The following is a 26,773-nucleotide window of genomic DNA, read 5'->3' on the forward strand; positions in this document are numbered from 1 at the left end:
GACACCATTAAAAGTGAGAAAGGAGCCTAAACCAGAACAACTCCTGTGCTACAGCAACTCTTACTGAGAGCTGAAGGAGACTGCAGTCAGCAGGACAAACCTCTGATGCAAGTAGTAGTGCTGTGGACTGCAAAAGCATTGAAATGGGAAGGCACATTTCCAAAACAGAGACCAAGGCTGTGGATTTCATCCTAATGAAATAGAGCAAGGGAGTTTCTCCATGCACGCTATCCCACTCAGGGCTCAAGCAGCAAAAGTGCCTCTACTTCCTTGCCACTGGACATATACGGCCCCTCCAGTGTATGCATATTCCAAAAGAAGGAAAAAAGGCAGACAACTCTTCACCCCATATGGTTAAGCTTTTTTTCTGCAACTGCTCACCAAATTCAGCCGCAGTTTCAGGGCCTCGTGCATCAGCTGCTTGGCTTTGCAGTCATCTTGGTACTGATCTTCCCGCCAGTTCGTAACAATCTAAGAAATTTAAAAGAGAGGACAGAACTCACAAGGTGTACGCTGAAGTTTATACAGAGCAGCTTGTACTGCCCGCTGTCCAGTGACTCAGAGATGGTCAGCTCAAGCACCCTATACCAACCAGGGTAAGATCTTTGCCTTATTGAGCATATAATCAGACAGGCAACATCCCTGAGGTCACGCCCAATAGCCTGCCTGCTGGAGGAGTAAGCCCTTGAGGAAAGTGAGGGGAGAAGCAAGATACCTACCTGCTGGACCTGACTGTACAGAGAGGTAAGGAGCCCTTCCCGCTGCTCATCCTGTCCCTTCAAGCATGTTAGCACCAGTGACAGAAATGGCTGCTGGCTCAGGAGGGACATGCTGCAGAGAGAACAGAGATGGAGCTATACTGCCAGGCTGGGGGATCAGCACTGCAAGCATTGCCTGCCCTTTCCCCAGGACTCACCTCTTCTGCTTCTGGCGGTCCCGCTCTTTGCGGGACGATGACCCCAAATGTTGTCCTTTCTCCAGTTCTTCTCCAGCAGCTTTCAGCACATGGCCCTGCACTGATGTTGGAAGCTTGGCAATCAGAGGGGCCACCAGCCACACTCCTGATCTCTCCAGGGAGCTGTGACAACACAGGAGAGAAAAGCAGTTTGCAATCCAACCTATGATTTCAGAGTTGTCTACAAGGAAGCTGCATGCTGGGACTACACGTACCTGAGGATGGGTTTGGATTTGTTGCTGGCAGGCGTAGCACTTGCTGAGCTACTGATATTGTTGACTCCATTACCAGCAGAGCTAGCAGAGCTGGTCTCTGCTGACTGCTGGAATACCTCAATGGTGGCTTTGGCAATATTTTCTAACAAGGAGTTCATCTCCTGGAGATAGGGAAGAAAAGACAGCCAAGTCCTTCTCTAAGAGCACCCACTGACAGAGCTTGCACATTTCAACACAACTCAGTACAAACCCACTTTGCCAACTTCCCCATGGCTGCTAGTCGTCAGGTCTCAGACTCATCGCATCCTTCTCATGCTTGGCTTTCACAAGCCTGACTCCCTCTTTGTTTACTTTCTCTCTACTCCCACTTCTGCCAGGCCACCTCGCCACCACCTCACAAGCAGCCACCTCAACACTGGCAACACACATCCCTGTATGGTCCCTCTGAGTAGAGACTCACATTGTTTGCTGTCTGCTTAATCATGAGCTGCAGCTCTAGCGAGGACTGCCTCATGGTCCACTGGTCCAGATTCTGCAACAACACACACACGCATATTTCATGAGTCCTTATCTCAGTTCAAACTACATCAACCCAGACCCTCAGCTCCCATGATAATGAGTGTCAGACCCCTCAGAGGGCTGCATTTTGGACAACCCCACTCTAACACTACATTAGGCAACTACTAGGACGCTCTTAGATTCTGCCAGTAGCCTGCACCTGTAAGATGCGTTTAATCCTCTGGCGCTGAGGATTTTCTCCTTCCTCATTGTCCAGCAGCCGGTGTGGATAACAAATCAGCTGCATCAGCCTCTGGGCCTGTGTGCTGCTCAGGACAGGATCCTGCAAGTCATTGCTGTCTTCACAGAGGGACTTCAGACATCGCTCACCTACCCACTCCTGCAAGGCGAAGGCAGAGTCAGCACAGTCAAACTGACATCTGATTCCAAACCAGCACCCCAGCTTTCAATCTCAGAGAGATGCAGGGAACACATTAAACTCAAAAACCTTATTAGTATGCAGCTATGCCTGATAATCATTTCTCTTCATGAACTGTACTATCCCAATTCAGCAGGCGTCAGGCACAGCACAGCAATCACAACAGAGGAAACATCAACTTTGACAAGTCAGTAGTGGTGAAATACAGTAGCTGATTTAACAGTACACAGTCACTGCCATGCCTAGGCTCCATCAACACTGCCGCTTGGGCTCAAAAGATCAGAAAGGATCACTTAAAATTATTTGGTCCATTTCCTGCACAATAAAGCCCTGGAGCTATTCTAAATTAAATAATTCAGGGCTACAACTAAGGCTAAACTAGAACACATCTTAGGGAAAAGCACACCCCTTAATTCTCAAATAGTGATGGAAAACACACTGCCATCCTTAGTAAAAACCAATGACTTTACTTCTCAAAGCCTGGAAAGGGAAACAACTGACTGGATGCAAGCCATTTATAAAGTCACAAATCATGAGGAGAAGATAGACAGAAAACTATTATTGTCAGCCTCCCGATTTCAGTTAGTGGTCCCTAAACGTATGAGAATAATAAAGGCAGCAGTTTCTAAAACAAACATGAGGCAGGTACTTCTTCACACAATTTACAGTTAACCTGCAGCATTCGTTACTGCAGGATTTTTCCATATTGAAAATCAATTAGGCAAATTCATGAAATTAAAATCTACAGAGGACTGCTATATAAGCACTTTTGCAGCTGCAGAGCAAGCCTGATCAGAGAATTCTTCCACTGAGAAGTGACAACCAGAAGAGAAGAGATGAGGATCCAGTTCATGAAGCACAGGTACTGCCTAGAAAGCTGGGAACAGTCCCTCTCAGCAGAAGACAGCACCCTAAGCACTAAGTAGAGCACAAAGATCAGAAAGGCTAAATCTCTGGTTTGAAATGCTTGTGAAACCATAGCCTAGATCTTCAACTTCATCCCACATGAAGTTTCCACTTTACCAATACACGTGATCTGGCAATTTCTCCAATGCCTATTGCATTTCTCCCCTTCAATGTCACTACATTGTAGTCTCTTGAAACTTCTCTTCCTTGTGTACATAATATGCATATCCTTGTGAAGACCCTTTTTGTCACTTGCTCAGCTTCCTACAAGAACTCAGACTTCATCTCTGATCCACTTCATTGGTATAATCTCACAAATAAATATGAAGTCAACTACCATCTTCAACCTTGAGGGACTTCTAGCCTCTCTCTCTGCAACATTTCTTTACAAAACAGACACCTGTACAGGCTTCATATTACTGAAACAGAGCCCCTGCCTCTTCACAGAATAGCACTATGAAAGTGTTTTCCAAGCGCTGTGGACAACTCCACTATCCCAATCACCAGATTCAGGTTAGCACCTTTGACTCAAGCCTCCCTCTTGGTTCCCACTGTGGTTTATCACAGCTCTATGACATGAACCTTTTCAAAAGGCCAGTCACAATTACATTTATTAATTTTAACAGGCTAAAGGGCAGACCAGCAACTATGTCATAATCATTTGCACCAAAGAAACCTTTAAATTAATTCTATAATCTGCTCCTTTTACCCACCCCCTCATGATGAAGTCTATTATAAACTATACACCTGAATATGAGATGCAACATTTCCTGAGTTTGAGAAATCACAACCTATAGTTTAAGGCATTCTACAGACATTTCAGAATTGATAGCGTGAGTTCTGCAGCATCCACTGCTCACACTGGAGGTGCTTATATTACACACATCATTTTACCAGCCCTTTAGAGCTGCAGGAACCCTGCAGGAGCTCTGGCACAATTTGGTGGTACTCACTGGTGTCTATCGGAATGCTCATTCCTACATAACCTGTGCTGCCAACAGTTGGTATGAGTAGCGATACCCAACACTGCTACTCCCTCCTGTACACACACACACTTACTTTCTACCTACTGTGAGTCGTTCCTACATAGGCTGGGACCAGCAAGGGAATATCTACTTCTGTCAGTGCTACAGTCAGATTTCACTAACACCAAGTATGTTGAATTTATGCTCATAAACAGGTGGCTCCAATTCTTCTTTGGTAGGCTGGTAACTTTGCTATGTAATGAGCCAATTAATAAACAACAGCATCACAATGCATGAGGACAACACAGCACTACTATGTTGTGTTTACACATTAGTAATATCGAATACAGGTTTCAAATTGTAATATCGAATACAGGTTTCAAATTGGAACTCTGCATCTTGCCTGTTGACAGAATAAATTTGCAACAAAGGCCAAGGACACCCTTCAACACCCATTTCCATACAGTAGTGGTAACAGCCACTTCACTCTGCAACTAAGTACCCTATTAGCCAGGTTTCAGTTCCTCAAATGTCAATTTTCCACAAAGGAACAGAAATACTGGTGCTGTCAGATTAGGCTAAGCAAAAGATTTTTGTTGTTGTTCCTTTAATTAACTAAACAGGGCACTGCAAAGCCCAGGGATACATTAACAGCCTAGCTGCAAGCAACACTTAAGCTGCATTCTGAAAGGCACCATTTATCACTTCAACAAGCTGTCTTTCTCACGCTTATCTTCTTTGCCTCCAGCACACATCTCAGCAAACCACTCCCAGCACTCCCCTCCTTGGACATGAGCCCTGTGCTGTTGCCAAAGCAAAGGGGACGTGCAGTCCCTGCATACTGCAACACCTAATTCTTGACAACTGTTTGCCTCTCTATTTTTTGCTAATGGTGAGCAATCCTTAGCGCCATCACGTGGCAGAACCATCACAGGTTCTTTACTGATCTTGCAAATAAATACCAGCCAAACCCAATCTGCAGAAAGTCATATGGGATATATCTGTCTGCAGAAGGCGTAAGGACAAACCTAGAGATGGGACAGACTCACCTGTTGACATATACTCCTTAGTACATACTTGGCATAAATATCCAAGCTAGCTGTTTCTACAGTTACTACCCGACCACTGGCCTTCCTGGTGCCCAGCTCATCATCCATGAGATCATCGACACCTCCGGGGTGGGAAAAGCCAGAGCCTTTCAGTTCTGCATCTCCTACAAGGAAAGCACAAGTGTCACTTAATCATCAATGCTAAACCCAAAGCCTGACCCACAAAACATCCTGAGCTTTTGTAAACTCTCTCTGCAGCTAAGAGATACAAAGCATGTTTACAGCTCAACCAAAGGGCTTCAGGCAAGCCACATATCCACAAAAACAGATCTCCTCTGGCCTTCTGTACAGCCAACACATGCAATACAGTGCCTTTCTCCCACACCCCTAAAACATTCTTACAGGTTCAGGCTAACACAGGTACACACCCAGAACAAAGACAGCCTTCAGCACTGCAAAGACTGCTCCATCCACAATACGATTCTGGGAAGCTGCCAGTAAGTGACGGTCACAGGAAGAGCGGATTCCCACCGTGGGTTTGTCTGCAAAGAGGACAATGGGGAAGGGCAGCACCCAGTGAGAAAGAAAGGTGCAGGCTCCAGAGCTGCCTGCATTATGTGCCAGCCAGTACCGTAGAATCCAGCTCTGAGAATCCCGAGGCTAGCCCTTTTCTCAACTGTAACATGGGGTCAATTTAATTAAGTTTCACAAAGCATACTGCCAATCACACTGTGACAACTAAACCGTGAAATCCAAATGGGGAGCAGTGCCTGTGTCATGAACTCCAAGCTCCAACAGTACCCTAACCTAGAATACAGGCTGGGTTTAGAGATCTGAGCTATCAGGATACTGATGAGGAGCCAAGAACAGAGCTTCCTGGACTGTTTCCATCATCAGACAAAAAGGGAGTGCTGTAAAATAGCAGCTTCTGGCACCAAGTTAAGAGGCTATACAAAGCTCAAGACATAAAAAAAAGAAGTGATCATTACTCTAATGGCTTAGTGACGGCAAGGCCACCTCTACTGGCTGGTTTCCTGCCTCCAAGAGCCTCCTCCCCAACATGCCTGGCTACCATGAAGTGACATAAATGGAAGGATATTGTTCTTTGTCCTCTGCAGAAAGCAGTGTATAAGGCTTTGCCTGCTTTATTCAAAGCAAGCAGGTCATGATCTCTAATCATAGGGTCCAGTATCCCTTTTCTTGGGGTGCAAGAGCCTCAGTACTTTCACAATGAAGAAAGGCTCTACTTGAATTCACTTACTGCCATCTTGCTGGCATGGGTTCAGCTGTGGAGTCTTAAACAGATGGAGTAAAATCCGGCAGGTCAGACGTGCTCCTGGTTCTGAATCCTGTTCACTGCAGGCTATGTAAAGAAAACAGTCAACTGAGATTTCTTAAGCACTGGGACAACTGACTCTCAATCCAAAAGCTATTCACAGCACACTGCCCTGGAGCAGCCAGTTGAGAAGCTGCAGCAGCCTTATTGTATTTACAGATATGGAGCATGTGCAGCAATTAACATGCAAGTGAGCAAATCCATCAGTATTATCCCCCATGACATGCACTGCATTCTGCTTCCTCCATCTTCCCAACTTCACCCTGTGAGAGTCTGGATGCTGCAATCCCCAGAACAAAGCTAGGAAGGCTGGTAGCAGAGTAAAGGCAGCATGACCCAGGCACTGTAGGCCCAACTGATCAGCTGGCTGCTCTAACCAAAATACTAAGCTGAATCAGCAGTGGGAGTACTGCTGGGGTTCAGAGCAGAGTACAACGGTCAGACAGTGTGGCTGATAATATCTCCCCTTGCTTATTTTGGTTTGCACACAAACTCCAGAGAGAAAACATTGAAAAACCTTAGCACAACCAGTTTTGACAGAAAACAAAAGGCCAGAAACTCTCTAAAGCAAAACATTCAATTCTGGGGTTCACAAAGTATCCATTAAGCACAGGCCTTTGGGCCAGAACTGAGACATAAGACCAGCTTTCTGCAGGAATGCACTTACCAGCATTGAGGAGTGAGGGGATAGCAGCACAGCGAATCAGGTCCTCCAGCAGCAAGCACTGCCGGGCAATGAGAATGGCAACAAAGGTGGCCAAGGAATCATGGAAAGATAAGTCACTGACCTGGAAGAGAGGATATCAGCCAGTGACCACAACAGCCTCTGCCTCATTCCCTCTGTCAGCAATTTCTCAGCTTGCCTAGGAGCTGGGGGGTAGAAGGGCCCATAACCCCAGGGTCAATGTCCATGATCAGCCCAGACTGCAACAAATACCAAAAGGTAGCCCCAGTATTCAAAGCCTTTCCCCTGTCCTCAGAAGACAAAGCCTCCATCCCTTGTTCATTTCTGCCTTCTCCCCAGGGATCCCTCCACTCCTGCTTCAATTCCTTTTCCCCTTTTGAATGTTTGCACTTGCATCAACATTGCAGAGGAGATCATTGAAGCCACAGGTCCCATTATTGGAGGAACAGCACAAAGCTTTGAGCACACCCAGCCACTCGGCGCTTAGAGACTTGCAGTAGCCAGTTAGCTCAGCACACAGGATAGCAATGTCGTTCACCCTGTTAAATAAATAATGAAAAAGGCAGAGGGTCAACTTTGCTACTCATGCACGCCATCAGGTCAGTGATTCTCTAAGGGATCCCAGCATCAGCTCCTCCTTCCTTATACCCCAAGACAGCCAAGGAACGGCTACTGACTTTCTTACCCTCACCTAAAGATTTTACTATCTCACTAGAACCATGAAAGTTCTGCCTCTCACCTGTCTGGATCGTGGTGTCCCACACACACATGCATAAGTGCATTACAGACAAAACTGTAGCGGTTGGCTGGGTTTTCATTGAGGCTCTTGCCCAGGTTGGTGTATGTAAAGTTATGTGCAGACGGATTTTCAATAGTGTCAATCATGAACTCTGGTTCCCATAGCATGTTGGAGTCAGATGGCTCAACATTGCAGTAGATTGTATTCTTCACCTTGGAGCAGAAGTCACTAAACAAGACAGGAAAGATATTAGGAACACAAAAAACTAAGCTTCCACTGAACGCTGATAAGCAAAGCAATCCTGTGCAAGACAAGCCCTCCCTGGGCAAGAACAAATGGAAACTCAATCACCATGTACCAACAAAGACTCTCCCAGAAGAGTGAAGCTGGTTCTTTGTTGTGGAAGCACTTGGAAGTTACCCGTCAGCTCAGTGAACATAGCACGGGAATGGCTATTCCAGCTTAGATCAGTGAAACACTTAGCTCAGCCCTTGGTGTCAGAACAGTTGATGCCCAGAGAAGAGTTTAAGAGCAAGGCAGGCATGTGGCAATAGTGCTCCAGCATCCTTACCCACCCTGCTGGAACTTAGGGCTCACAGATTTTCAGAGTTAAAGATAATGCTCTCCTCAACAGATTTTCCTCCTGCAAATTTGTCCACCTACTTTCTGAATCCAGTAGATTTTTGACATTCACAACATGGAATGAGTTCCATGTTAACTATGAAGTTTATTCTTTTGTTCTGAATCCATCATTTCTATTCATTCCTTTTCATGCTTGTAAGACATATTGAACATTCAGTTTATTTTCCATATCAAACAGAACTTTACAAACTTCTATCATTCCCCCTCAGTCCTCTTCTGTGGGGAGGAGATTCAGTTCCTCCTAAGTAATTCCAAACCTCTGGTCATCTATCCACTCACCCTCCTTTAGGCCTAACTTGACTACATGCTTTTTGGAGTTTGTTGCCCCAAACCACAAGGCACAGTTGTACCATGACTTAAATGGTGGCCTAATGATGCTCTCTGGTCTGTTCTCCATTCCTTCCAAAACAATACCTAACATTTAATTTGCTTTTTGACTGTTACTGAACACTATGATGTCATTTTCAATTATGTATCTGTTACAGCTCAAAGAAACTTTATCCAAAGAGTAGTTTATATCCATCGCTACACAAAGTTTAGAAGGGAAAAAGGACAAACCTATGTGCATTATTTTATGTTCAATAACACTAAACTTTATCTGCCAGTTTATTACCTGGTCACCATCACTGCACCCTATTACAACAACCTGCAGCCATCTTCTATTGTTATATGCTGAACAACAGTTATATGAAAAGTTTTGATATCACCACTAGTACAACTTTTGATGCATAGAACAGCACAAGCACTAGCAGAGTACTATGGGACTCCTCAGGGAGGGATCACCCGCAAAATACGAACTCCCTCCCACTCCTTGTCTCCACCTCTAACCTATTGTTTGCCTGCTAGAGGATATTCCCTTTTATCTGTGGCCATTTACTTTAAGGCCTTGCTGAACAGCTTTTGGAAATTCAGTTAGACTAATATCAGGTTTCTCATTTCCGTATGTGTGATGACTCCTTCAAAGAACTCCAATGCACCTGTGACCACAGCACTCCCTCTTGCTCTCAATTCAGTCCAGAGAGAGACTTGAAAGGCTCTCAGCAGCCAGTTCAGCCAGCTAACACGAAGGCACAAGCGACTCTCACAGCCCCTCAATGAGGGGGTAACACAGAGGGTTAGACGTCCCTGTGGCACGTCTGCACTGGAGACACCAATAAGGAGCAGGGGCTGTAAGAGAAGATGAAGTGAAGCACTGTACTAGGAAACAGGGCTGTCATGAGAATTACCCTTTCACAGGATCATGTAAGCAAAAAGCCAGGGAGATCTGTGGACTCCATCTCTGGACTGCTAATGGAGGAGCTCCAAATGGAGCTGGTGGGGGCACAGTTCCCAAGAGAACTACAAAGGGCAGAAGGCCACAGAGTAAAGTAAGCCCACGGGACAGAGGCTGGGGGCAACATGAGCAGAGCAGAACCTGAAGAGCCAACAGGGGCAGGGGCAGAAGAAGGATAAGGAGCACAAAGTAGCACAGGAACAAACCCAGAACCGAGCAAAGCAGGTTGAGAAGCGGTCCAAGGATTATTAGGGAGCTGAGCACAAGCAGAGAACAACCTTTAGGATGAACTGCTCAGCCATCAGAGCTTGGTAGGAACAGACCTGTCTACTTCTATCCTCTAGGAGTGGGGTAAGAACAGACCCGTCGAGGTGCAGAGGACTACTGAAGACAATTTACCAAAACTGACATGACGATCTAAAAGTCAAGATTATACACTGGGTCATTACTGCCTGTAAAACAGGCACTACTCCCAAGACTTCAGTTTCCCATTGAGAGGATCTCAGGGACAATCCCAAACAAGATCACAAGCAAAGCTTAAGTCAAGGTGCTATACTGGTCAGCACCCACTGTATCCCACCTGCCTCAGACTCACCTAAAGAGCTCCCCAAATTTACTTTTGAGGTGACTGCAGGAGGTATACAGGTCGTAGAGATAGGCCAGGATACAGCGCTCTGCTGAGGAGCCATCTGAGCGATTCATGCCATGTTTCACCACCCCACACAGACTGTATAGAGACAAAAAAAATGCTGCAGCAACACAAAAAGAAAATCTGAAGGAATAACCTCATTACACAGATATCTTCCTGAGCTCACAGCAACAGTGCTCACTGGGTAACATATCCTGTCCCCTGCAAATTCTGTGAACTAAACCCTCAAGCACAAAGTTGCTGCCTTTTAGGAAGGACACAGATACACCTCTGCCCCTTACAAGCCCCCAGAAGGTAAGTCACTTCCTTCCACATGGTGAGGGGAAGATTCCCTTACCCTTCGAAGACCTGAGCCATCTGGTCCTGGTTCAATATAAGGCAGGAGTGGTAGTGCCGCAGCACAGCCACGATGCACAGGCACAAGCTGGTGGTGTAGCTGCCAACAAGGTCGGAGGATTTCAACAGCAGTTCTGCCTCCACCACGCTCAGTTCATTCAGCAACTGCACCCAATGACAGAAAAACCCTTCAACAGCCACAGGGGTAAGGTATGGTCAGAAATGGAGCCAGCACACCACACCCACAGCCTATAGGACCTGCCAGGAAAGGGACTGGCAGGCACTTTCTGCCTATAGATGTACCCCTGGAACAGCTGGCACCCCATACTTAGGCACAATGTCTCACTCAGGCAGTACAAGGGGCTGTCAGTGCTTGGGTATCAGAGGGCGATTAGGATATGGCCACAGATAGTAGCAGGCAGCTTGTTTGGTAATTCTGTCCTGCGTAAATCTCACTTGGCTCCCTTTTTAAGGCTAACAGCCTCAATTCCATCAGCAACCATAGCAAGGTTTCAAGAGACACTTGGCACAGGCTGCTGAAACAGCAACAGGATTTTAGCAGGATTCAGAAGGCAGCCTGCACTGCCATGTGCCAAGGATCCTTCCAGGGGAGCAAGGTGGGAGAGCTGCCAGAGACACACAATCCCCTTCTGACTTGGGACAAGACCTTGCTGCAGCCAGGGACAGAGATGCAATGCAAGTCCTTTGGAGACAATCCTGAAGCCTCTGGAAGAATAATCCTCAGAACAGAACATGCAAGACTACCTGCCACAACCAACCTATTCCTAACAGCTGCAGCGCAGGAGCACCGCAATGACCACCCAGTCTGACCACCTCCATGACACAGGTCAGAGGGTCACCAATGATCCCAGGAGCAACCCAACTATCACAGCACAGATCTGCTGCCTTTCAGGCTGATGAACCCCTCCCCAGGAAGCGTTTGAGCACACTGGGCTTACCTGGATGGCAAAGTCGATAAGACCACTGATATTGAGCGAATACTCCATCAAGTCAAATATGAACTGCACGTGCTGTACCAGAGGCAGGTGGTATGACATTCCCAAGGCAAAGCTGGTGATCTGTTCCAAGACATTGCGAGATACCTGCAAGTGCAAGACAACACACAGTACTACCTCCCCTTGCAGAAGTTCCTCAGCAGGCCCATCTCCCCTTCCCTCCAGGAAGCTGCTCTCAGTAACGCAAAGGGACGCAGTCAGAGCCCAGGAAGGACAGCAGTCTTTAAAGTTTCATACCTGAGATGTGACTTGGTGCTGATCAAAGTGAGAAAGGTGCTGGAACTTTGCAAAGATATCTTCAGCTGTTGGGAATGCTTCTGGCTTGCTCTTTTTCCTCTTCTGGCCTTCCTCTCCACCTACCAAAGTTGGGAGGATCAGAAAACAGTATTAGGCTATCTTCCTCATCAGAGGAGGCCTAGACATCAGCCATCAGCACCTGCTAGTCCTTCAGCAAGATCAGCCCCTGCCATGCAGCATAGCCAAAAAGCCCGAGTCCCAGACCTTAAGCTGATAAGGATCATCTTGAATTCAAAACAATAAATTGCTGAGCAAGGAATTCCTAACCTGAGAATGACAGTAGGGTTAACATCTAGTTTATCCCAAGTAAAGGTACTCCTTGGAAGGAGAAAATACTTTCTCTCTTGGTTTAGAAGTACACTGATTCCCTGATAACAGAGGTTCTGGATTGGAGATGTTCAGCCTCAAAATTTCTTTGTCAGAACACCCCATCTTTTAAAGAATCATCTTTCTACCACATTTCAAGTTGCCTTTCAGGAATCAGACTAAGAGAGAAAAAAAATGTTAACCAGATTCTCAGCTGATGAAAGTCAGAGGCTTTCTATTGATTTTGACACAGCTATCCAAATCTCCCATCCCATGCATTTAGCATGTGCCCCAAGCATAACGGCATGCTACAATTAATCAAGGTCTTTGCCAAATATGCATAGGCAAAGTCCTCTTTGGTTCTTGTGCAAGGACCTAAATGCAAGAACTAAAGAAAATAAAATTTGAAAAGCCAAAGTTTTGGCCAGGGTCTCACTCTGAACTGGGTATGACTTAATCCTCTTCTGAAGAAAAGTTCAATTAAATTGACATTGTCTGCAGGAAACCAATTGCCTTACTTGCTGGCTAGTATGTTTGGGAACAGAGCACCATTCCAGACTCTCAGTGACTGATACAGCTAACCAGGCACCGTAGATTATATAAAATCCTTTCACTGTGAGACTCCAGACAAAGGAGCCAGCCAACTGGAAGACGATCCTACTTCAGAAAGGAGTGGCTTAAGCTCTACTAACCCGTCTCTGCAGTGCTCTTTCTGTTTAAGACTTTAAGAATGTCTTTAGTTATTTTCTTGATTGTATGCCGAGCATCGTCCCGTTGTTTTCCAACCCCAAAAAGAACTACCAACCGTTGGTTACACTCATGACTGCATGACTCCTCCTAGGGAACCAAAACAGACAACTGCATTAGCAACTATGAGGCTGAATGCTTTAATCCAGTTTCACATCTGGATCTCTTAAAGGAAAAGGAAAGCTTCCTCTCAGAAGTTGTTCTGGGAGTAAGCAAGGCGACATCTTAAGCAGATCACCTCCCGCAGCAGTGCAGGAAAGGATGACTGCTCCTTAGCCACCCACAGCAGTACTGCAGGGAAACACAGCAGCCTCATGACCAGAGCACAAGGCAGCAACAGGGGAGCGGTTATGAGCAGGTCTCATACCTGAGGAATAGGAAAGTGTGTCGCATACTGGATGTGCCGAGGCTGGTCATACAGGGATGCTAGCATTCCTTCCACAGACTTATCCTTCAGCAAAGGCTTTGCTTCCTTTTCAGGATCTGGTTTCTCAGGGGAAGGACTGGCTTTAGATTCACAATGCATTGGAGGAGAAAACATCTAGGGAGACATAAGAAAAACAAAAGGTAGTTAAGGAACATGGTCATGCAATAGTGAAGATTGCTGAAGGAAGGTACATCTGCTCAGGCCTAAAAAGGAGCAGGAAGAGGGAGGGTTGAAGAAACATCCAGTTCTTAGGGCAATGACCAAGGCAATGTGCTAAGACACTACTCCCATTTTTGCTTCTGGTCAATGTTGTATATTGAGTTAAAAACAATAGGAAATAAATAACCACGACTTAGGATTTTGGGAACAACCACCTCCACAGAACAAGTAAGGGCCATGGGAAAGCCACATAGCTCTGCACATCACACCTCCCTAACACGTACCTTGAAAGGCCAGAAATGTCTGGAGGAATGTATGTACTCAGGGATTTTTCAACAACAAGTTATTTTATTACTAAGTGCTTCAAAGCATTCTGCAACCATGAAATATGCACACAAATATTATGAAGAACTGTAAAACCAAAGAAGTACTGAAGGCAATACAGCATGATAACAGCAGACCTGTGCCTTTTCCCAGGTGATCCAGAAAACGCCTGCCAACAGTAACTGGTCACTCCCAACCTCCTGGTGCTATCATGGTCATCCACTTCCCATTCACTTCCAAGCAGCCCATGTCCCACCCTGCCCAAATACTGGGCTGGCAGTGGCCAGCGTGTAAGAGATACCAGGAATGACTGGGACTCACTCTACTCTGATGGACCCTGACCTGCATAAACAGGTTATACGAACCTTTTAAAAGTGTCAGCTGCCTTACAACCCAGCCACTTCCAGCACACTGGCTCTACAGTAGAGAGAGAGTACTCGCACAAAAGCAAGGCACCTGCTGTCCCTGGTCCCACTACAACATACTGACCTACTTACTGAGTAGCAGATAGAAAATGCAGGAACATACCGAAAAGTCTGTCTTCTCCATGTCATCAAAGAGCATGCTGGAGTTGTGGTCAATGTCCATGGGCTCAGAAAGACCTGTGTCCTGGGAACAGACGGAGCAGCTTTACATCTCAGTGATGCACCAGGGAACAAAAGAGTATTTGTTTACTACAGCACTCGAAGTCCATGTTGGACAGTGACAGCAATATGCCAACACCCACGGTGCCTAGCAAGTTGGAGCCTATTACACTATAAACATCATGGACAGGCCTCACACAGGACCTCATGACATGCTGCTCTGCTCCAAGCAGTGCAAGATTTTCCTATCTACTACTTTACATTCTGCTGGCCCTTTCCAGCCACTTAGAACATAGCCTTCTACTTTTGAAAATGAAATGCTAAGGAAATAGGTCTGGGGAAGGAAAAGCATGAGTCACTGATACATCCTCCAGCAGTTAATAGCAAGGAGACTGCAAAGCTGGTAAAAATGGGCAAGCACAACACAGGGACGTGTACAGGAGGGCCATGGTGCTCGTGGTCTCACCTCTAGCTTGATGCCACTGTTTCCCTCCGTCTCCTTCCTGTCGTGCTCCTCAGCAGGGTCATCGAAGGGAGAGGGTGGGCGAGGCCCATGAGAATCCATGGCAAGATCACCCCGGGAGATGAGTGTGCACATGTAGATGTTGTGAGAGAAGACATCATGTCGGATTAGCTCACAGAACAGCAGCACCAGGTTAAAGAACTCCACCTTCTCATTCTCCTTCCCAGGATCAGCTGAAAGGACAGCACAGTCAGGGCTATCAGAGTTCTTCTGCAACACTTTGAGCAGCACCAGCCACCTAACCTAGGGCTAGAGAAAGTGTTTCCAGAGATCTCAACATAGTAAGTGACTAATACACAGTTCTGAGATTACAGCAGGGACTAAAAGCAGAAAGCCCAGTTTCAACAGGTGGCAATTAAGTAAGTCAAAAGCTCTCCAGTTAGTCTCACAGACCAGAGGCATAGGACTTTAGCCTGGAAGTGCCATTCCTGGGTGTACAAACAGTTGCCTGCATCAGAGTTGTATCCTGTCCCTCTTAATCTGTTTGCAGTACTTGCACTGAGAGACTATTCAGAGCTTCGTCACTTCCTAGTTAGAAACCTCCCTCTAGTTCTCAGCCTGAATTAATTCCTGATTAGGCTATACTCATTTATTCTTGGCCAACACTCTGTTAACAGAATGCTTCTGCATTATCTTTCTGTCATCTGGCCCTCCAGGCTGGTATCCCTCCCTCTCCAAGGTATGCTCTGGATTGCAAGGAAGCCAGAGAATTTAGGCACATCCAAGACCTACATACAAGAGAATAGCACACAAATTCAAAGTGCAGGAGAGGGAAAGCTAGAAACTGGGAGACCACAACTTCTTATTACATACTTAGCATAGGAGCCTGAGTGTCAAGGAACTGCATAAGGACATCCTGAAAGACAGGAGCACTGGCTGCTGAGAGAGAGCCTGAGGAGATGGAGCCCTTCTCATCCACGACTTCAGAGTCCCCACATCTCTGTAGAAACAGAAAAAAGCCACCGACTGCTGTCACAGAGGAGAAACTCAGTATCCATAAACTCCAAAAAAGAAGTCAAGAGAATTTCCCTATCTTGCACTTATAGGAAAGCCACCACACAGGTTTCTGTAAGCTACTCCACGGTCTCCAAGTAAGCCAGTACTTCCACACTGCCATCACCTGTCTTCAAACGTATCCAAGAAATGGGATACACACCATCCTGCAGGCTCATTTATGACCTACTTTGGGTTAGATGTAGCAAATGCCATAATTAACGGCACCAGTGTTAAGAGGCATTGTGCTGATCAGCTTTTGCCTTCCAGTGTAATAGTTAAGATAATCGTAGTTAGGTAACCTCTGCTCTCCTTTACCACTGCTAGCTTTCCAGGAATAAGGACTTACCTCAGCCTCTATCTCTGCTTGACGCTTCTCTAAGAGTTTGGCCACGACCATAGCCCTGTGGCGTCCAGAGCGTTTATAGCTGACAGCCCACTCGCACAGCAAGGCCACCACTGCATCATCATCTGGGGAGATCTGTTGAGATATAGGCACTACAGTGAGAACCTGAGCCAAACAGAAGATGTGAGCAGTCCTAAGGCCTCAGTTGGATATAACAGTAGAGCACAGCCGGGAGGCTGTAGCATTCCCCTCTTCCTAACATGGAGGACAGATATCAAGCTAGAGCCCTCCTGCTTCATCTCTGCTTTGACTCCACTTTGCAATACAAGGTGATCCACAGCCTTTGACAAATCTGCAGGCTGGTTTTGCTTCAGAAAATCATCTCTCTTCCAGCAGCACATCTATGGAGTGCTAATCTTAGCACAAAGTGAAACACAGCTTCTCAACAGCATCATACAAAGTATGCAAACTATCACTCCCGCAGCTCACTTCCAAAAACCAATGCAGTATTGGTTGCACTATGGTCCTACACATCATAAATATGTCACCTCCCAGGCTAAGAGGAACTTGAACTGTGAGCTCCCAGACTCCCAGGAAGCAGCTGCCAGCCCAGAATTTGACAAGGCTAGCATTTACTTCTCTCAGACACATAACATGTCTTTATCATCACTCTGCTATCCAGACTGATGTCTTCCATCAGGAGACTCCTCAGTTAGCTGTGTGGATTCTCTCAAGCTTACATGTGTTTGTTAGCGTAGACTTTCTAGAGCACAAATGCCCCCATTCTCACTTTAGTACCTCCCTAACTTAAGGCTGCATTAAATCCTTTTCAATGGAGATCACATCTCTTGGCCAAAGGGCACTACCTAGTCAGCTCTCTGCAGACACAGGATGGTAACTGTGGAATACAAACAAGAACATAGCCAAGACCAGGGCCCAGCAACAAAGTCCCAAGGCACCTCGTGACTGTCTTTGGTTGGACCCAGCCCAAATATCCTGTTATACAAGGAATCCAAAGAGTTGCTGAAGTCAGATCTTTCAAAGCTGTGACTGTCCAGAACTTCCAAAGTGTGCAAGACACGGCCAATAGTGAAACCTAGAATAGAACAGAGAAGAGAAATGTATATTTGGCAACTGGTACAACAGACTCTGGAGCAAAAGCTTCTGTGAGCTCATTACTCAGGACATTGCCTATGGAAAGCTGTACCAGTTAGGCAAGGGTCCACCTAGCTTAGCATCCTGACTCTCACAGCAGCCAACAGCAGATGTTAGGGGAAAGCATCAGAACATGGCACATATACAAGAGTATAGTTCTCTGGTACACACTTCCAGCTCCCAGTAACAGAAACTCCCCCTATACCTGGGGAAATGGACCCCCACAAAATTTTGCACTGGAAAGAAAAAGAGCCATTTGGTTTTTTTTCACTGCTGACAGTAAACACCAATGGCAGCAAACAGGAAAAATCAAAGTAAACAGCCAGACACAAAGTTTCTCAGGGTAATACATGGAACAGGGGGAGAGAAGCTTTAACCTACAGCAAGTTACCTGCTGTGGTTTCCTGGCACTTGTCAAACGACCAGCGAACCTCCACAGCCTGGCCGCGTTCCTTTATCTGCTGCTCAATTTCACGCAGCTTTGCCCGAACCTAAAAGTAATGGACTTGTGTAAACATACAAAAGGATACCTTAGTAGTCCTGTGTACAAAATTATCAGAAAACAAAGAGCATGACAGTAATTCTATGCAAGGTTAGATTTTGCCCATCTTCCAAGAACATCATTGTCTTGCTTATAGCAGAATGGGAGCAGTTAATTCCTTGGGAGCGAGACAGCACCTCCAGCTCTGCTTATCACACAACATGAAAAGAAAATCCTGAAAGAGCTAAGATACAACTATTACCCTGGCCCACAAGAGCTCCCTTTTTTGAAGGCTGCTCACCTGCTGTGTAAAGGCTGAATTCCCTCCTGGCATGGGCAAGTTGGATGGAGCTATAGGCAGGTGGTCCAATGGCGAGCCGGTCTTTATCCTGCTATCAGTCAATGAGTAATGCCACACAAGGGCACTTGGGCAACACAAAATTATACTCTGCAACAGACAGAAAAGTCAGTATCATTGAGAAAATCAAGGTCAAAATAATTAAGTTAGATTACTTTCTACAGAAATAACCACTCCTTTGTCTTACTGCTCAGGCATTCATCGTCCTATATAAATATTTACTATTTGGGGTTTTTTTTTGTTCTAAGCTCTGAAAGATTCTTTGAGCTAAAGACCATACTAGAGTAGAAAGGAGCAAACTAGTATTTTTGCTGCACTGAGTTTCTTGACCTAGGTATGTTTAGGAAGCCAAGACCAGAGTTCCATGTTATCCAAAAGCAGCAACATGTTGCTGCAGAGCAACCTGCTGCTTCTAAAGAGAACTTGTTTTCTACAACTCACACAGTCAATGCACAATCTAGCCCTCATGGTCCCGGAGCAGCATTTACGTTAGTGACTTACAGGCCTCATCAAGAATAAAGTGTGACAAAAAAATAATGAGTCAACAGACCCAAACTCATTATACTGTATTATTTAATAATTACAAGTATTATTATAAACATTATTGTAATCATAATACTATTATATGTGTGTTTTCATTCTTTTATGATCTTGTACAGACACCCACACACACAGACAAAACTTCACTGAATGATCCCTAGGATACACCCTTACAGCTTCTGGCTCACAAGGAGCCAGACATTAAGATGGACAACCAAGGTTGTTTTAAACACTCAAACCAAAGAATCCATCATATCTCAAGAACATTTGAGCAAAGGTTAATTACGTACACTGTTAGAAATGCATGTTTCCAGCCTGACTTCACCCAGCTCCAACTTCCAACCACTAGATCTTATTCTGCCTTAGCCTTATCTACTATCTACAGATCAGAAGATCTGTAGATCTTCTATCAGAAGAGCTCTTCCAAGATATACTAAAAAAGATAAGGCAATCATTAACCCATTTGAACTTTTTAAGCAGGTTGTGTTTAAAGCCCTAGTCAGCCAAATCTTTGAGGTGTAGATGCTTATATGTTTCCCTGAAGTAAGCTCCCCAAACAAAGGGCTTTTATATTTAAAAAGACATGTTTTATCACACCGAAACAAGAAAAAAAAAAATCTAAGCCTTTTTAACTGAAGTGACCAAGAAAGGCTGAACAGGAATACAAAGGGGTTATTTATAACCCTCGCATTGCTCTCTAACCCTTGCAGACAGATCCTTACTTCTAGCTGACTGTACTCTAAGAATCTTCTTTCTACCCTGTTTGAGAGCTGGCTGGCTGCTTCTTGATCCTGTCAGGGCTCCTTGATCTCAAATTTCTCTGTTGAGCTGCAGGTTCCCAACCTCTGTGCTCTCCTCCTCTCCACCTCCTGCTCCATCCTGCACTCTCTGGAATCTCCTCTGCTTTAACATGCTCCTTTCCTCCTGTGGAAGGGGCAGTCTCCACTCCTGCAGGGACCCACCTGACCTACTCACTCTCTTCTTGAAGGAGAAAACCACAACCATGAACACACACACTGAATGGAACTCACCTATCTTCCTCTGACACAAGGACAGTATGGACTGAGTCCCAGAGTGACACAACAGCATTTGCCCTTCAAACATCTATCCGTAAGGCTTTGGCAACCTGGCCCTCTTACCGCAAGGTAAGGCTTAATCAATTCCAAGTATAAAGATAATGAGTTTAGAGTTGTTCCTTCTCGTAGCCTGCTGCCATGCCTGAGGAGAGTGGTCTGCCTAAACCATTAAAGTTCTTCGATAATGAAGTGGGAGGGGTTGTTTTTTGTGTGTGCTGGTTGCTTGGTTTGGTTTTGGGGGTTTTTTTTGTTCTGTGGGGGTGAGTTCTTCTGATGAGGGGTTGTTTGTTTTTAAGAGCTCATAAAATGACAAAGCACTCTTTCATTTCTGGCATAATTTCCTTTCCTAGATGACAACCTATTACTGATATATACAAGATGAAATAACCCTTTCTTTCTCATCCCCTCTTCTGCAAAACTTTCCCAGCCATGTAAGTCAGTCAAGGGCACTGCTACAGCACTGATGTCTGGTACAAAATCTTTGTAACACATCAGCAAAGACCTACCCTTTGACAATCATGGTTTGACATTTCTGTACTCAGGAAGTTGCTGACTCGGACTGTAATGATTTTTCTGTGATGGCATACAATATAAAATGTCCGTGTTGACCCCACGATCACCAACCACTACTTCAACCTACCTGGAGGATGCAGCTGAGCCCATATACCACTGGCCTGTGCTGGGGGCACAGCAGTAAGTCGCTGAAAGGGCTGGGAGGAGGATTCCCTGCAGCTGGCTGAGGGGTGGGAGTCGAAGGAAGAGCATTCCCTGTCTGGGCAGACAGGATGTGGGGTGGGTGCCCGCCAGCACCATCCAGCTGCATAGCAAGCCTGCGGGTGCAGAAGTAGGCCAGACGTCTGGACAGGTATGCAGACTGCACAAACTCTCCAGAGTACTGTAGGGAAGAGGGAGGGGGGAAAACATCCTTGTTACAAGCAGCACAAGAGAAACCCTTGACCCTCCTAAAGTAGCATACTCTGTGGTACTGCCTTGTAGAGACAGTCCTTTTCTACAGAGAGCTCCTTAGTGTCATCTATCACCCACTGGCTACTAAGCATGAGAAAAAACCCACAACTTTAAATGCTCTATGGCAATGACTTCACATATCAAAATGTACCCACACCCAGCCTTCCCAGGGCTTCAGAGGTCTGCCTAGAATCCGGTTGCAACAGAAAGAAAGAAAAGCAGTTTCCATGCAGTGGTGCACAATGAGTCCACCTATCACAGCTATGATGTGGGCAGGGATTACCAAGTTCAGTGCAGAGAAACAGGGTAAAGGACAAAGAGACAGAAGACAGCAGGACTAAAAACATATCCCTGCATGAGCCAAGAAGGATGCTCAGAGGGACGCTCCCTAGTGTACTCAGTGCAAAATAGCTTATCATCCCTTAGGCAATAAGAAGAAGACTGGCAACAGCAGCAGTCAGTGCTCTTCTGAAGCAAGCCAGGTACATATTTCTCACCCGCAGCAGCAGGGGTAGGAGCATTTTCAGAAATTCATCTTCTCCTGACCGTATCTTCTCAAAGCACTCGAGGACCCACGTCAGGAATTCATGTCGGTCTAGCATGCCATCCTGCACACAGATAAAGGCAGAGCAAACGGACAAAAGCTGAAGGAACATCTGCTAAGGGAAGGCAGAGCAGCAGCAGCTGCTTGCTTTCTAACAGTGGAAATAACTCTAGAAGTTTGCACAGTTCTCTACTACCCCTACTCTACTACTGAGCTCAAAACTGCACCCAGCGCTAATGGTCCATTCACAGAATGAGAATATTCTGCAAAAATACATCACTTTGCATCCACTTCCCCTAGCCCTCCTATGCTACGCACCCACCCAGCAGCCCCCTCCAGTCCCTCACCTGGAACATGAACATAGCTAGTTTCTCATTGTAGTCCCACTGCTTCAAAGCTTGTTCCACCTCTTGGGGCATTGGCCCAGATGGTGAACCACAGCCTTGCCCTGGGAGCTGTCTATAGAACTCCGCAATTTTCTGCAGCTGCTCTGACAGGTACTTGGTGATGATCTGCGTCCATTCTGGAGAAGAGGAAACAGGTTAGCAACAAGTGCCATGGTAAACAGAAGCAGGAAAGAACCAGGTTGGTACGCAAGTGGAAACCCAATAAAGTTCCTGTCATTTGAAAAGGACAGAAAGACAAAGAAAGAAAAGTAAGTGCCATATTAGCTTTGCTTGTGCCCCGGGGGCGGTAGGAAGAAGCATCCACAGAAGTAAGGAACAAGGGGAAAAACTTCTGTGTTTGGGGGTGGGGTTACGTTGTACAAGAAAAGTTGGGAAGAAAGATTCTTCAGCTGCAGTTGTTGAGAAACAGCAGGCAGAGAGAATAGGCTTTCCAGCAGGAAGCAGTGTTAGGCCAGCCTGGTTTAGCATCCTCAATCTGACAGACAGCAGAAACACTGGAAACAGTTCAACTCTGAACTTGTTCTTAATCTCTTTCAGATATCAGTGTAAAGCCATGATCAATTATTTTTTTAAATAATTGTTTTTACTAAAACCTAACTGTGTAAGAGACAAACTCAATACACAAAGTGACAGCATGATTACACTCCTCTGGGACAATGCAGATGACAAAACCCAAGGCAAAATATGCAAAAATGTGAAACAAATAACATAGTCTCGGCAGTAGGACAAACACCCAAAGGAACAGGAAAGTAAATGGAATAAATATATCTAACAAACCAATCAACCTCCAGATATAGACATCAGAAGCCTGTGTAACATTTATACCAAAGATAAACAAGGAGGAAAAAAAAAAATCCAAGGACTTCAGCTGCTAATACTGCTTTTCAAAGGAATATGGTCAGGTCCTGTAGTCACAGCCATACAAACCAGAAAACAGCCAGGGGAGCTCTCCTAGACCACAGTAATGTAGAGCAGGCCAGGATGCAAAAGATGTTAGATACGGGATCCAGTAAAGCTTAATGAAATTGGAAACACAAACAGGGAGTAACATACTGGAATTCTCTGGGAAACGTACTTACTCACTTGAGAAGAAGCTAATCAGTCATTGCTAAATTATAATGTTTACAGTCTTTGTAGGGTAAGAAAAAAAACAGGTTATACAGCAGAGGAGCACAGTAGAACTTAACAGGGAGAAAGAAGAGGTAGGCTCTCAGGATGTACTTGTGGCTGCTAAGACTTATTTTTCAACAGTGTACTCTCACAGGTGGGCCCTGTTGTTTTAGGCAGTTATGCACATCAGAGCACTAGGACTTATCAGCAGGAAACAAGTTTATATGGATTTCCAGGCTACCTCTTACTATTCAAGAACAGGCTGAGAAGGAAACATTTGCGATGGACAAAACCAGCGCTCCGCACAAAGTGCTTACCAATGAAGGGATCAATGACATGACGCTTTTTCACCTTCGTTTCTGTGATGGCAGCATAATAGGCACAAGTCATTTTGATGAGCCAGGCTGCTCTCATTACTGGAACTGTGTATTTCGCCAAATAACCAAAGACCTCTTCCTTCTTGCTGAAGATGGGCACCTGTAACAGAATTGAGAGGGAGAACTGCACCCAAGGACTTAGATGGGAACTATTCCAAAGCAACTACACATGCTGTAGGCGCTGAAAGCTGTGAAAAAGGTAAAAAGGGAAAAGGTACTGTGTTGCTCTGTATCTCAGAAAACCTACTGCAAGAATTCACCTCTGGTCAGAAAGCAACAGTACCAGAGCTGCATTTCAGTATAAAGAGAAACAAAACAAATTGAAAGAAGACAGAAAACATAATTACATCACTGTAAATCCACACCCTGAATCCTGCAAACAGCTTTGAGGATATCCTTCAGAGAGGGTATAAACAACTACAAAAGGTACAGACTAAGGACTGAGTCAGAAACACAGAGTATCTACTATACAGACTGAACATAGCACTCTTCATTTTGTAAACAAAAGAGTGGTTACTAAAGTCTCATAGTATCATGACTAGCCAACAAAAGACTGTGAGAAACAGGGAATTGAGTGGCACAGTAGAAAGGAATTCATTAATCCAAGATTCAAAATTCAAGATACAACATGGGAGGATACCAGTGAAATCATCAGACTGCAGATCTATAAACCAGGAAGCAATAACACATCACAGGAAGAAGTACAGCTGTAAGGCTCGCTTCCACAGGATACTATGGACAGCAAAAGTATGCATGTGTTCACAGAGGAACGGAAATTCAGGGAACAGGTCAATTTGGTAGGTATCTCAAAGTCCCTGAACTACCAACAGTTCAATCGCTTACTTGCTATGTTTCTTACATTCTTCCCAATTATTCCCTGATGCCTCAAAGACACAAAGACATGGACTACTTGGCTAGCAACAGTCACTGCTTTCATGTCTAAGTCCACAAAAACTGATGGAGCCCACTGCAGAAAACTAGGGAAGGCCTTGAAAGGTCCAAACTTTCACAATGACCTCAGGAAACTGACAGCCAAGATGCAAAGAAGGATACAAGGACTACGTTTATAAAGAGACAGATTCTGGGAAAATCTGATAACTTAATTTTCCCCCTAGAGTGACTCAGAACACCAAGGACCAGACAAACTCCAGCTTCTAAACTACGTGCTCTGCTACCATTTCGCAACTGGGCGTTACGTTCTCCCACAACACATACTAGATTCCCGAGTTCCTTGTTTATAGGCCCACCCTGACAGAGAGTTAGGTCCCCTTGCTATCGGGCCGGATAAAATGGCAGAGTAAGACCCTTCTTTCTTCTTTCATACTCTACAGAATTCAGTGTTACCAGGGAAATACCTAGCCCTAGATCCCAGGGCACAGAAATGCTCTAGCCTGGCTGAGAACAAGCTATAATACACATACTCTTCTCAGCTTAAAACCAGAAACATGTGTCACTGCAACAGAAGCCTACGAAGTAACTCAGCTGATTATTTCCAGTAATTCTCACTATGACTTTTGATAACTTGAAAAACCCTCCACAATAGGAATGGTCCTAATCTAAACAACAGGCCAAAGGCAACAGTGGCAGCTCTTCTGAAAAACATCTGAACCTTAAAATAAATCGGTCTTATCATACAAGCCAAAAGGCAAAGTTGAACACAACCTCCAAACAACAGACAAGGGACCAGTTCTTTGAGTGGAGACAACTACAGCCAGCGCACTACAAATCCTGGATACACTCTTCAAGCTGAAAGCTTCAAGAGATGTAGAGAGAAGAAACTTCTCCAAATAATAAAAACCTTCTACTATACAAACACTTCAGAAACAAGCATAGATTAAATACTCTGCCCAGCCAGGCAGCCTCTCCTGTAACATACCTTCTTAGCGAGATGAGTGAGGGGCTTAGTTCCAGCCAGATCTGTGAACCAGTTGTTTATGGCACTCTGAGAACGTGCTGTCACCAGCCAAAAGTTATCCTTCTGATTCACCTGAGGTTTCCGTCTTCCCGTGTCAGGCAGTGTATTGCACCGCAGCTTTTCTGCGATAATACTGCTAAAATTTGAACTGATCTGCAAAAAAAGTAAAAAAGGATGAATTACATTTCACAGGTCAAAGATCTATCTATGTGCTTAAAATCTTATTTATCATTCCTACCAGAATTCTCACCAGTATCAACTTTTGAAACACAAAAAAACCTGCCAATAATTTCCTTTGTTATACTTGCGAAGAGGAATGCTTCTAGACAACTCATACAATAACCAAGCAGGGACTCAAGTTGAGACGGAGACACAGCTCTTTACAAATACTTGTCAAACCAGACAGAAGGCTTCTGGGACACATGTCAGCCAAGGAAAACAAACATACTGTGCTTACTGATTGCGTTCCATCCCAGGTCATTATTAGTCCTCTTGTCGGGGAGGCCAGGAAGTTAACATCTTGATTTTAGAGACTGAAAAAACGGAGCTGAAGCCTGTCACGTAACTCCCATGTCTACATTGCCAGGTGTTTCAAGAAATCTTACTTCTCTTCTACCATGGCCATAATGTAACCAAAGCAGTAAGAAGTTTCCCGCTTCTGGTATCCTAGTCTTCTGCTTTAGTTGGAGAGCAAAAGGAGCTCTAGATGCTGGTTTAACAGAGACTGCAGATACAGACCTGCCCCTAAGATGTATGGAACAAGACAAGAACCTGCTCTCTCAGGTGTGGGACACAGTTCCAAAAGAATGCAGAATTTTGATTCTACAGGAACAGGTTAGGTCCTAAAACACCCATCCTAAAGGGAAGGGTCTCCTGGTTCTGGAGATGGGGAAGGAATGAGACCCAGGACTGCCCAGGACCCAGCAGCCTGCTCGTACAGGCACCAGGCCCTGCCAAACCCCCACACTCTCCTGATGGCTCTCACCTTCGCTGGGTTGAAATTGACATTCTTGGCACTGCCGTGCTCGTCCCCAGAGACTGCCGGCTGGTTATTGAAGCCTTGCTTGACGTTCAGAGCGGTCAGCTCATCCTGGGGGGGGGTGGGGGAGGACGATCAGCAGGGCCCGGCAAGGCCCCTCCATGCCAAACGCCCGCGGCTTCTGTCCCCGCCACGGCGGCTCAGCCAGCGTGGGGACAGGACAAGGCGAGGGCCCGCGGGTCCCAGCCGGCCTCCCCCAGGCCCTCGTTGCCAGGCAGCGCCCCAGGACACGGGAACCGCGGGTCCCTCGGCCAGGCCCGCCCCCCCCCCCAAGCCGGGGCTCCGGCGGGACGGGCCCCTCACGCCCGGCCACCACGGGGACGCAGGGCTCCCTACCCCCACCCCAGCCACCCAGCGCAGCCCCAGGGCCTCCTCACGGCCGGCCTCCTCACGGCC

General features: G+C 45.8%; 1 protein-coding gene across 15 annotated transcripts in view; it reads right to left on the bottom strand.

Moving 5' to 3' along the window:
• MED12 (mediator complex subunit 12) overlaps nt 1-26,773 on the bottom strand; it is a 37,552-nt gene that overhangs the window by 10,403 nt on the left and 376 nt on the right. For all 15 annotated transcript variants that reach the window (XM_069811307.1, XM_069811311.1, XM_069811304.1 and 12 more), the window contains exons 2-32: nt 26,324-26,428; nt 25,300-25,491; nt 23,364-23,523; nt 21,877-22,052; nt 21,483-21,593; nt 20,660-20,914; nt 18,347-18,493; nt 17,956-18,055; nt 17,369-17,505; nt 16,413-16,544; nt 15,884-16,010; nt 15,014-15,243; nt 14,492-14,572; nt 13,421-13,594; nt 12,999-13,143; nt 11,941-12,059; nt 11,647-11,790; nt 10,689-10,852; nt 10,298-10,429; nt 7,788-8,015; nt 7,443-7,587; nt 7,031-7,151; nt 6,289-6,390; nt 5,456-5,569; nt 5,028-5,191; nt 1,889-2,068; nt 1,631-1,702; nt 1,171-1,331; nt 917-1,078; nt 720-831; nt 382-471 (exon numbers count right to left, since the gene is read on the bottom strand). In XM_069811307.1, coding sequence (XP_069667408.1) covers nt 382-471; nt 720-831; nt 917-1,078; nt 1,171-1,331; nt 1,631-1,702; nt 1,889-2,068; nt 5,028-5,191; nt 5,456-5,569; nt 6,289-6,390; nt 7,031-7,151; nt 7,443-7,587; nt 7,788-8,015; nt 10,298-10,429; nt 10,689-10,852; nt 11,647-11,790; nt 11,941-12,059; nt 12,999-13,143; nt 13,421-13,594; nt 14,492-14,572; nt 15,014-15,243; nt 15,884-16,010; nt 16,413-16,544; nt 17,369-17,505; nt 17,956-18,055; nt 18,347-18,493; nt 20,660-20,914; nt 21,483-21,593; nt 21,877-22,052; nt 23,364-23,523; nt 25,300-25,491; nt 26,324-26,428 — 4,482 coding nt within the window. The remainder of the gene's footprint in view (nt 1-381; nt 472-719; nt 832-916; nt 1,079-1,170; nt 1,332-1,630; nt 1,703-1,888; nt 2,069-5,027; nt 5,192-5,455; nt 5,570-6,288; nt 6,391-7,030; nt 7,152-7,442; nt 7,588-7,787; nt 8,016-10,297; nt 10,430-10,688; nt 10,853-11,646; nt 11,791-11,940; nt 12,060-12,998; nt 13,144-13,420; nt 13,595-14,491; nt 14,573-15,013; nt 15,244-15,883; nt 16,011-16,412; nt 16,545-17,368; nt 17,506-17,955; nt 18,056-18,346; nt 18,494-20,659; nt 20,915-21,482; nt 21,594-21,876; nt 22,053-23,363; nt 23,524-25,299; nt 25,492-26,323; nt 26,429-26,773) is intronic.

The sequence above is a fragment of the Haliaeetus albicilla genome, chromosome 23 (assembly GCF_947461875.1).
Source record: "Haliaeetus albicilla chromosome 23, bHalAlb1.1, whole genome shotgun sequence".
NCBI classification, from domain to species: domain Eukaryota; kingdom Metazoa; phylum Chordata; class Aves; order Accipitriformes; family Accipitridae; genus Haliaeetus; species Haliaeetus albicilla.